The sequence below is a fragment of the Clinocottus analis genome, unplaced genomic scaffold (genome assembly GCF_023055335.1).
Source record: "Clinocottus analis isolate CAN_PGR_092001 unplaced genomic scaffold, fCliAna1.0.p SCAF_7, whole genome shotgun sequence".
Lineage (NCBI taxonomy): Eukaryota > Metazoa > Chordata > Actinopteri > Perciformes > Cottidae > Clinocottus > Clinocottus analis.
This window is the reverse complement of record NW_027176229.1, coordinates 21,899,109-21,910,944: the sequence shown is the minus strand read 5'-3', so window position 1 is coordinate 21,910,944 and position 11,836 is coordinate 21,899,109. Positions and strand designations below refer to the sequence as shown.

At 46.7% G+C, this 11,836-nt stretch overlaps 1 protein-coding gene across 1 annotated transcript in view; it reads right to left on the bottom strand.

Annotated features, from left to right (window-relative positions):
* Nucleotides 1-2,724: 2,724 nt before the first annotated feature.
* Nucleotides 2,725-11,836, bottom strand: part of cspg4ba (chondroitin sulfate proteoglycan 4ba) — a 24,836-nt gene continuing 15,724 nt past the window's right edge. Inside the window, exons 6-10 of the mRNA XM_068566843.1 lie at nucleotides 11,572-11,770; nucleotides 10,635-10,766; nucleotides 7,536-7,708; nucleotides 6,869-7,052; nucleotides 2,725-6,280 (exon numbers count right to left, since the gene is read on the bottom strand). Coding sequence (XP_068422944.1) covers nucleotides 4,221-6,280; nucleotides 6,869-7,052; nucleotides 7,536-7,708; nucleotides 10,635-10,766; nucleotides 11,572-11,770 — 2,748 coding nt within the window. The 3' untranslated portion in view covers nucleotides 2,725-4,220. The remainder of the gene's footprint in view (nucleotides 6,281-6,868; nucleotides 7,053-7,535; nucleotides 7,709-10,634; nucleotides 10,767-11,571; nucleotides 11,771-11,836) is intronic.

Below are 11,836 nucleotides of genomic sequence, written 5' to 3'. Positions count from 1 at the left end.
GATGCCACCGGGGCAAAGAAGAGAAGAAAAAAAAAGAGACAAAAAGACATGAACCAGATGGCAGAGTGTCTTTCTACTTCTCTTCATCCTTGGCGCCGCATTACTTTCCTCTGAAAGTCGAGCGTTGCGGCTTTCAGCGCCGGCGCGCTACATTCTGGAGCCCGGTGCAGTATTTTACACGCCTTCCTTGATTAGCTTTTCTAAACGACTAAGCTAAATGACACTTTGTGGACGGTACGTTGGTGGTTCGTGGTGCTTGTACCCCTGAGGGTACATGAAGGCACTCCAGGGGTTAGCATCCATTACAAAATCCCTTAATGAAGCATTAAAAATTGTATTTAATAAATATTCTACAAAATACATAAGTGTACCGTAAAAGTCAGGTTACAAGCCGCTCCAATCTTCGGTCAGTGTCCTCGCGGTAGCAAGCTAGCGCTGCTGCTAAATCCCCGGTGTAGCAAGCAAGTGCTGCTGCTAGCTCCCCGCTAGCTGCTGCTGCTAGTTCCCTTCTAGCTGCTGCTGCTGCTACTGCTAGCATCGGGTGTCAAGACAGGGATGGTCCCACTACCTTCGGTGGTTGTCGGGGAGCTAGCAGCAGCGCTAGCGGAGAACTAGCTGCAGCGCTAGCTGGCTACAGCGGGTAGCTAGCGGGGACACCCACCGAAAAGGTAGTAGCTGCTTGTAACCCGACTTTTACGGTTACATTCCTGAACTGAATTTCATATATTCTAATTTAAATCAGAACCTGATGGCACGGCGATGTGTATTTCATCTTTTGCGCTTGTTAGGGGGTGCAAATATTTCACTCGGGGTACATCACTGAAAAAAGGTTTGAGAACCACTCGTGTAGAAGATGAAGAAGTCTTTTTTGCTCTCTTTTTCCTTTGTAAAATACAACTGGCGGCTCGAAGTGATCTAATTAACCATCTGGGTTTGTCTCGGTGTCTTTGTCTCTCTCGTCTCGCGGGGCGCTATTGTTCTGTAGCCCTCAATTAGCTTCCCCCAAATTACAATGATCACTCCGAGATCTAATATCTGGGGGCAAGAAATCATCCCGACTACTCGTCTCATGGTTTTTCCTCTCTCTCACACACACACACACACTTAATAGGAATTTGCATTCGTTGTGCTGCAACTGGCGCTCGGCCTGTGAGTGCGTAATATCGCAGACAGCTAGCGTAATGCTAATTTAAGCTGCAACTGCGGCTGAGTTGTCCAGCGGGTGACCGCTTCCTGCCAGACGGCCACATCTTGTAACTCCCACGATGTCAGCACTTTTCTCTCCGCCAGTTTCCTCTTTCTGAGGCTATAATTATTATCTCGGTTCATGGAAGTTCAAACTGCTCAGTGGCTCCGAGCGCAACTTTGCATGAGCATTATTTACAGTTTTCTTGTTTATCGACATGCACGATGCAATCAATATCTTTTTGAGTGAGTTGTAATGGATTGAATTAGTACAGACGTGCACGGCTCCCAGAGGATGAAACCTGATGACGCTGGTGTATTTTAGGGAGACGGTACTAGCATCTCAGAAGCCAACGACTAGTGTTGTATCCGGGCGGAATAGCCGATGTGGCTGTACACACCTGAGTAGCATGATAGAGACAAACTGTTAAAATAATATATAGATATATATATACTTCCACGTATAATCATTGAATTTCGGTAAATTTGGGTAAAAGCGTCCATCTGTACAGTAGAGGGTATTTAGTTGGAATTAAAATAGATTTTCATTTGGATTTTATGCGATGGACAGACACAAAATAGTCTAAATTTGTGAAGTGAATCTGGCCAGAAAATAAAAAAACATTATTTTAAGAAGAAAAAAGTTAAAAAAAACATGTTTTCCAGATGGTATGTGGGAGAAAAGCTTCTGCTGGTTCTCTGATTAAAGTATTTGGTCCTCTCTCAGCCGGTTGGTGTCCATTTAGTAATAAGGATGTGCTAATGAATTTAATTTGTGCTCCTATAGATCATGTGACACTTCTGAAAGGTAATTAGTAGCACCAGATCCTGCATGCGCCACATTTCAGCGTTTCATCCCATGTTTTTTTTTCCTTCGTTTCATTTCACTTCAATAAAAATAACTCGGTTTGTGCTGCAATGTCCCTTTAAATAGCCGACGGTGCTAACGGTGAGTTCCTGAACTCTGAGGCCCCGACATCGTCGTGCCAAGTTTGCAACCGGCATGTGACGCCGCGGCTCGCGGCTCCCATTAGCTCGTTTACTGTCGACGAACCCGTTTAGCACACGGACGCCGATTGTGTGCGATTCCCAGAAGCTCGGCGCATTTTTTTTTTCTTCCGCTGAAACAATTAGCATTCGTGAGCTAGCTGTAATCTCAAATGAAAAAAACCTGCGCGCACGTGGCGGACATCCTGAACGTCCTCTGGGGGAGGAAATAAATTGGCGCCGTACCGTCAGTCATCAGTGTGAAAAGAGACACTTGTACGCTTTCCCCAAATCACATTACATGTTTCACTTTGGATTCTTAGCGGACATTTTGGGGGAAAACACAAAACACCTTTAGTGCCGCTCACGTCCCGTTGATTTTTAGCGTTTGTGTTACGATAATTGCAGGAGACCGGGAGAAATGATGACAATAATTAATCTATTTCTAATTGGTCCTCTGGTGCAGAGCATCCTTTGTTGCAGCGAGCGAAGCACCATTAAGAGGGCCACACACACACACACACACACACACACACAAAGTGATTCCTCGCAAACGTTTTAAAGTGGTTTATTAAAAATACGGTATAAATAAAAATGACACTTCCGTTACATATCGTAGGTTACATCATTCAGATGAGAGACTGGAATACACTCGATCGACGTTTCTTTTCAGTACAAAACGGTTTCGTAACATCATTTCAGTGGTTTTTCCTGTTTTTTTTTTCCCTCCTCTCCTATAACCTGCCGTACCTTTCATTACAGCGACAACCCCACCGAGGCCTGCGGGAGAAGCAACGCGACACAGTCTCAGAAATTGTCACTTTCTTGTCATTTTGTCTACGAAAGACCGGCCGGTATCCTTGTGCTTTGTGTGTTTTTAGACTCTTAAAGCGCGGAGCGGCAGGTCCGTTGAATCCAGTGTAGATTTTGGGTTTTCAGATCAGTGTCTTGACTTTTCAGTGCGCTCTTCTTGAAAATATATAAATACTGTGCATAATATAATTCAAAATGAAAATACAAAAAACAGTGCCATCATTTTAAACCAGTGTCGTTTGATCAGGCCTATAAATAACTTTTTCTTTTTTTTATTATAGCGATACGAAAACCCAACCGTTTCGATAAACAGCCATGCTGGGGTAATATTCAATGCTGCTACGTTAAAAACAAAGACCTCGATTATTGATGATACATGCAACCCTCGTTTGAAAAGGTAACATGAAGCAAATGTTAACAAAATACCTGAGTTACAAAAAGTTAATATACTATAATATTTATATATATCATACAGAACGACGATATAAATCCTGCTCACGACTGTACATCTTTGTGCCAGCGTCAGTCTTCAGTAATTCACAGTTTCGAGCCGATTGTTCGCACCGCCCCTCCCCTCCGATTACCCATAATGCAAAGAGACTTCGACGTGCATGAGGACCAGATAACAAGTGCGAGTGATGACACATACATCAGGCGCTGGACTTAGGTTATGATTTACCACAATGATGACTCAACAGTGAGCGATTCATTAAAATACAAAAGCAGATGCTGAATAACGTGCTGAGGTGGTTTTCCGCCGTGTCCATCCTTAAAGCTGCAAATCAATCCATTGTTAACCACTAGGGGGCAGAAGAGCATGAAGACGAGCTAACTCGGACGTTATAAAGTTGGTATTTTAAAAGTTTCAGGCAAACAATTGCCTCTTCAATCATCCAGCAGACGTAGAGCGAGCGTCATCGTCCCATTGGAGCGGTTTCTGGTTCTGGTTTAGCCCCCCAGCTCTGCACAAGAAATCCTGGTCTTTAGGTCGCTAAATGTCAAGCGTTACGCAGTAAAAAAAACTAAAACAATGAGTTAAATGAGACAAACAATTCTCCATAAATCTGCAGAGTTGGGTGATAATAGATTTTGTCACTTGAAACATTACAAATGACACTGTAATTTGCTTCAGTATTAATTCAAAAGTATTGATTATTGCAGCTTTAAGATGGTTCGTGGCAGCCTCCTCCAACCACCTTCCCAGCAGCCTCCAGCACACATTGGATCATGAGCGATCATACCCAGTACTGGTTCGTCCGCAGCGTCGGGGTGGCGGTTCGAATAATTTGGGAAGACGACGCCGGGGAGCCGCTACTCCAAGAACTTATGAGCGTGTTTGAGTCGATGGTGTCGTACACCGAGGCCTGATTCTGCAGCAGTGACCGATCGAGAACCGGGCTACCTGGGAGGCTGGGGTTCAACGGCGTGACGGTCACGGTGGGAACCGCCGCGCTCCTCTGCGGTTGACCCCGGTAGGACGCGCCGCTCGCGAGACCGGCGGGAGGCGGCTCGTGCGCCGCGGCGGTGTTCTGCTTCCTCCGCCTGTGGTGCCGGAGGAAGACAACCAGGACTACGAAGATGACGATGAGCAGCAGCAGGGCCAGCAGCGGGAGGATGACCAGGAGCGGGCTGGAGGTTTTGTGAGGGTAGGACTCGACGCGTACGGGCGTGTTCCTGAAGGGGAAGTCCTCGGGGCCACGCGTCGGTTTGCCGAGCGTCGTGCCGAAAATGCTCGTTCTGTTGGAGTTCCCCCAGCGGTTGCGCGCCTTGAACTTTTGGTGGTTTTTGCTCGGTTGCTGGGTGGAGAGGAAAGCGGTGGACGGCACCGGCGGGGCGCTTCCGTTTCTGGAAGCCTGGATCCGTGTCTGAGGAACGGGCGACGTGGTCGGGACGGGGCGCTCCGCGGTCGGGGAAAGCGCCGGATCGTACGGCACGACCGTAAAGTGGAACTCTCCCTTCGCCGGTTGGACGTTCGGCGCTTTCAGTACAAACACCAGCGAGTCGTTCAGCTCCTGGACTCCGGACATGTTGGCATTCAGCGCCAAGGCCACCTTCCCCTGCACCAGGTCCTGAAAGGTGAACGTCTCGACTGGTACAACTTTCCTGGACTTGTTAGGATTTGTCCGAACCACCTTGCCGTACTTTGGATGGGAGATCATCTCGAACACGGGGTCACTATCGCTGGCATTGGCCAGTTCGGAGGCGTCGAGGAAGCTGGTGTCGAGTTTGACGGCAATCCCGTTGGGAACCCTCAGACCTTTCCCGACCTGGATCAAGGGTCTGACGGTTATGTTGAACATTTGACCCGTCACATTCGCCTCTGAAGTGAAGGCGGTGAACTCAAAGCTGTCCTCTGCAGAGGTGAGGGAGATCATGTGGTAGGACACCCTTCCAGCCTGCAGATCGTCCTGTTCAAACTGCGCCGCCTCTCGGTTGTCCTTCAAAAGTTTGCCAAACTTGGGAGGCCTTGTAATCTGGTAGCGAATGGTGACGTTCTTCCCGTTGGTGTCGGCGGAAAGGTTGTCTTGGGTCAGCGCCGCCGACGTCTTGCCTTGCTCCAGAGTCAAGCCGGTGTAGTTGACCAGAGAAATGGTGATTTCGGTCACTTCTAGGTTGAAGAGTTTATATATCGGTTTATGATGGCCGTCCGTGACACTGAAGTAAAACACCCCCGAGACAGAGCTTCCATCATGGATGAAATAGACGCTCCTGTTATTGATCTGGGCTTGGGTGAAGGCCACTATTGCCTCATCCAAACTACCTTCCAGAGCTAGGTAACCATTGTTTGGCTTGCTGATCACAGAGAACTGAATATCCTCGGGAGGATTGTCCAAGTCCTCAACTCTGAGATCCGAGGGCCCGAGGGCCAGCGTGTCCCCTTGTACCACCCTCAGGCTTGGCGCTTTGGTTTTTAGCAAAGGCGGCTGATCATTCACAGGCGCGATTGTGATGTTGAAACTCTCTTCAACGACATCCATGTCGCCCTGAGGTCGCTGCGCGGTTTTGCCTTTCGGATTCAGCCACGCGGCGAACGCAAAAGAATCGCGAGTCGTCTCAGAGTTGTCGTGCTTGTAGGTGATGCCGTACTTGTTCACGATGAACTGGGAGAAGTTGGGTTTCTCCCTGGTGAGGTTTCTCTCCCCGACCACGATGACGCCGTGCCGAGGCAGAGACGCCACCTGGAACCAGACCTCATTGGAGCTCCGCTGAGGCGTCGGCAGCTTGGACAGCAGGTTGGTGGCATCCAGCTTGGATTCGTCGATGATGACACTCTCCCCTTCCGTCACCTCAGCGCCTAGCGTCAAGCAAACATTTCTTTAAATCACAAGGGACAACATTGTGGACATTTTAAGAGAACAGCTCGTGATGGGATGTCAAATACGCCGGGGTTGGCGGTGGGGTGACCAATGACGCCTCCCTTACAAGTGTATTTCTACCACCAAACCTAACTTCAAGTAGTAAGTCCCAGATATACCGGGAACCTAAATGCCGCCTTGTCTTGGTTCATTACATCACCCGGAGGCGCTCCGTGAATTTCATCTAGCGAGGCACCCGTCGGCTGGTGTACTACAACTGCACTGAACCGAAAAATAAACAATATTGCTGTGATTTAATTGCAACAAACAGATAAAATGGATGCCGAAATAACTACATGAGGATGCCGATTTGTAAAAAGTCTGAATTTGTCTTTCGTTGGTTCTTTCCGCGAGTAAATAGCTTTTAAAATTCTTGTTTTCTTAATGGCTCTTGGATTGATTGCGCGGCTAAGCTAACGTCGTGGCTGCTCCATCAGCACACAAAATAACGCCATGTGGTTGTCGCTCTTGTTTCTGGGTGAACACTCAAGGCTACTAAATATTTTTCCTACTACTCTTGTTCATACCTGTGTTCGCAAGCAGGACCGTGTTGTGTTCAGGTCCCGTATTGTCGTAGGAAATGTCGATCCTGAACGTCTGGCTGTCCAGAGAAGTGGGCGGCGACGCCACCGAGAAGGTCACGGAGTCCATTGCTTCCCAGCCCACGGACTCGACGGGGGTTTGAATGTACAGGACCTCTTTCCTGTCCACCTAATATGTCGAAAACACAACAACAACAAGGAACCTCAGGGCGAATCATCGTCCAAAAATAAATTCACATCAACAACTTTTGCACAAACACGCTGATCTGCATGCAAAGGTTGTTGAAGCGATGGTTTAATCAACTGTATAAACATCTCAGTGGCCTAAATAATCCTTCCCCCGTTGTGGGAGACAGTACAGAGGTACGTGTAGGATTGAAACGTGCTCTCAGCAGTAAATAAAGTGCATGAAGCGTCGCCGCTTCAACTGTTTCGGATCCCAATCCATCAGAAATAATCGATTACGTAAAAGCCTTTGCACGTTCCACAGAGTCAAGGAAGCGCGAAAGCTATTTCCTGAAAGAGGAAGCAGAATATCTATTATTAATACCCTGGAAAGCTTTCACATGAACGGAGGAATATTTATAACGGTACACATTCATTGTTTTTATGTGTAAAACGAGGGGGGAAAGTGTCTTTTTGTTCCTCTCACCATGTCTTGTGTGAAACTGGAGACGTCCACCGTGGAGTTATCCGGCTGCCTGCTCACCAGGCGTCCCAGTTTGGGATGCCGAACCACACTGAACGTGATGACTCGGGTCGAGGTGTTGCTGACGTCATTGGTCACGGCTCGTAAACCCTCATTTGTGATTGGAGTGGAAGTGCCTGGAGGGAAAAGGAGGGAAATTTAACCACGGAAGCTACGGGTGAAGTGGCTCGAATGGTAGGCGTGTCTTGTTGAAGGTGGGTGTGTCCTATTAAAGGTGGGTGTGTCTTGTTGAAGGTAGGTGTGTCCTGTTAAAGGTGGGTGTGATTTATTGAAGGTAGGTGTGTCTTATTAAAGGTGGGCGTGTCTTATTGAAGGTGGGCGTGTCTTATTGAAGGTAGGTGTGTCTTATTAAAGGTAAGTGTGTCTTTTTGAAGGTAGGTGTGTCTTATTAAAGGTAAGTGTGTCTTATTGGTATCTTTACAGAACTAGTCTCACGTCTCCCAGGAAAATAAAAGCAGAGTACTTCAACTTGCCTTGTATTGTTGTATTCCAATATATTCTGATGAGAAGTATATTTTATTTTAGGTGCATTGGGTGAAATATACTCGACGTGCGACTTTTTCTAAAGTTAAAAACTCTCTGCGTCTGCATCCAGTGTTGCGAGTCCCCCCCACGACGCTCTGGAGGCGTTTCCCATCTATTCGACACCGAATGATGCAAAAACAAGCGCCGCATTGGGCCGACGAGACTCCTTTGATGTGTCAAATTAAAGCTGCGCGGCAGACTTCACAGGTTTTTTTTTCAGACTGCAGTGCGGGGTGTTACATAAAAAAACCCAAACGAGATCTTAAAAAGTGGATCGGCCCCGTCGCAGGAGCAGAGCGCTACTCTCATGTGCGATGACGATGCTTCTTTTCCTCTCAAGATGAACCACGCAGACTTCCAAAAGGCTCTGGCGCCACAGGGAAGATTGCGAGGATCCGAAAAAGAAAAAGAGAAAGACTGATGATGGTAAAAGATGGCAGGCAATGATAAGAGGAGGAAAGAACGGTCAAAGCCCAGTGAAACCCATTCATTGCACGTCGTTCCTACCTGTCTTTCAGAGGGGAAAACAGGTTTTTTTTTCGCCTCTTTACAATGAAAACCTGCCTTTTTTCCTACATTGTTAGATGTTCACGCAGCGTTTCAGTGTGCATTGTAGAAATGCAAAACAAAAACCTTTCTCCAATGAAACGATCACAATCGTGAGAAGAAGGCCGCATCATGGAGACAATGAATAGCATCAAGGCTCCTCTTTCCACAGTGGAACCGGGGCCGAGTGTGAAAGTGTGCGTCGCTATCCCCGAGGCTCGCTCCTCTCCACTGGCGAGCGATGGAGGGAGGAGCCTCCCTCGCTTTTTAAATATCCTGCTTTTCCCGAGATGCTTTTAAGTTATTAATGTGCGCCGAGAGAAGTGCGCTCGACGAGCAGCAGCTGGAGCGCCCGCAGGGACTTTTCAAACAAGGCCGTCCACCTTAAAGGGAAAGTCTGCAAGAATCCCAAATCAAATGGGGAAAAACTCCCGCCGACTTCTGGTGTTTGGCCTAAAAAAAAAAAAAACACGTCACCACTGTAGCCCGCTAAACACTCCCACCGTGGCCATACACATTGCATCGAAACTAAAGAAGAGCGTATCAGTCTCAGTAAATGTGGTATTTGCAGGAACGTCACAGCGTCTTTCCTGTTCGAGCGCTTTCAGGTGAACGCTGGCTTCCTTGAAGTAGCACGAGCGCAGCTTCACCCAGACATGTGAGCCCTTTGTGGGGGAAGAAGACAAATAGTGGATGTGGTTTCACGTCACCCATCAAAAACCCTTCATTGTCTCTCTGTCTCTCTCTGTCTCTCTCTCTCCCTCTCTCTCTCTCTCTGTCTCTCTCTCTCTCTCTCTCTCTCTCTCTCTCTCTCTCTCTCTCTCTCTCTCTCTCTCTCTCTCTCTGTGCCCTATGGAAGCCCATTTCCACCACACAAAAAAACACCTTCTTTTTTTTCCGTTGTCTTTTTTTTTCTTCGTTGACTTGAAAAAACCCTAATTTTTTTTATTTTTTTTTTGGTCCTAATTTTTTTTTTTCGGCCCTAATTTTACTTTTAATTTTTTTTGGTCCAAATTTTTTTTTGTCCCTAATTTTATTTTTGGTCCTAATTTTTTATTTTATTTTTTTCGTCCCTAATTTTATTTTTTATTTTTTTTGGTCCTAATTTTTTTTTGTCTCTAATTATTATTATTATTATTATTTTTGGTCCTAATTTTTTATTATTTTGGTGCTAATTTTTTTTTTTTCGTCCCTAATTTTACTTTTAATTTTTTTTTGGTCCTAATTTTTTTTTGTTCCTAATTTTATTTTATTTTATTTTTGGTCTTAATTTTTCATTTAATTTTTTCTCGTCCCTAATTTTTTTGGTCCTAATTTTTTTTTTTCCCTAATTATTATTATTATTTTTGGTCCTAATTTATTTTTTTTTTGGTCCTAATTTTTTTTTGGGGTGTGTGGTGGGAATGGGCTTCCATAGTGCCCTCCCTCCGCCTGGCACAAAGCACAAACCGGCCTCAGACAGACAGCGGCCCGGCCTTTTCAAGTACCCACTCACCCCCGCGGCGGCTGGGGGAGCTCGGCGGAGCGTGCCAGCTGGCAGCTCGCTGCCACCCCTCTTCCTTTCTGGCTGTTCGACCCGGCACCACCGGCGGACATCTCCCAGAAAACCAATGCGGAGGGAAAAGAGGCCGTCGGAGGAGGCCGGTGCGGCGGACGAGGGGGGCTGAGAAAATACTTCAGAGCGCCCGACAACAGAGGCGAGAAAAGAGTAAATCCATACTTTTGCTTATGGATATTAATAGCACGAGTTAAAGAAAGAAGCCGAGCGGATGACGGAGAGACAGACGTGTTGTTTCAGCTGGTTTTCAGGAAGCGGCGGAGTCGTTTCATCACGACACAGAAGCATGAAACTAATATTGAGAGACACACGGTTGGCGACGTTTGACCTCGATCAACCAGCTCAATCCCAGTGCTCAATCCCAGTGCTCCCACTCTTGACAACTGGACTCTCACTGGGAGCGAAGGGTTTACCTGGGAACACCTTGAGCGGACGGTTTCTCTCCAGATTCAGAACCAGGGCTCTGGCCGTGATGCTGAAGATCTGCCGGGGGGTGAAGTTGACGCCGTCGTTGGCTTGGAAGTTGAATCCCCCCGACATGGCACCTGGAAATGCAACAAAAACAAACAAATATATATAATAATAATAATAATTAAAGGATGTCTACTCTAAAAGGGACTTGTATTCTGTCTGCTGCCGTTAGTTTTGTGAGCAGATAGTTTTACTTCGGTTGTGGTTCATGCAAATAAATAAATACATATTTAGCACCCTCTAGTGGACGCATGAAGGAACAACAACAACATGGAGTCTGGACTCTAAAAAAAAAACATTACATCACTGATTTATTCTCCACCATGCTTCATATTTAATGCAATGTTGAAGCCAGTCGTTCCAGGTTGTGTTGAGGAAAGTGTGAGTGATGAACTCAATGTCTCAAACATCTGATGTATGAATATCCTGCTTCTTAAAAAGAGGACAGTTAAATAAAATGTCTTCTTGTCTGTAGTGCGGCTCATTAATCTGGATTGTTTTTGGTGTGAGTTGCCTCGTTTTGGAGATATCAGCTAAAGAGATGTCGGCTGCATAAAATGAAATGGGACTATATATATATATACAAAATATATACACAAAAATAAACTCAATATATGGCTTTTTTAAATATTGTGTCTGGTTTTATTCACAGTTTGTGTGTAGTTTTGTAATTTGGGAGACGGACCAATGTGTGGCTTCTTAATCTCTCCCGTGTCACCTCTGTTGTGTGTTCGTATGATGTTCGTATGTCAAAATTAAACACGACATTTCTGGCTTTTATGATGTGAAGTAAATAAATGACTCTTTTACTCTTTCCCGGCTTCTCCCGCGTTGGAAGTGTTGACGCGACGGGAGGAGACGACGTGAAGGTTGTGTTACCTTTGTGCACGAACAGCAGCTGGCCCTGGTCGATGTGCCGCTGGGTGAAGTTGAGCGCCGGCCTCATGGGGGCGCTCTTCAGCGCCAGGTGTCCGTTGCTGGGCGGAGTCACCATGAAGAGCAGCGCCTCCGGAGGAGAGTCGCGGTCCTGCGCCCGCAGGTCCTCCGGCCGGATCTCCGTCATCGAGGAAACCCACACCTGCACCCAGGACAGGTGTGTTACAGTGTGTGTGTGTGTGTGTGTGTGTGTGTGTGTGTGTGTGTG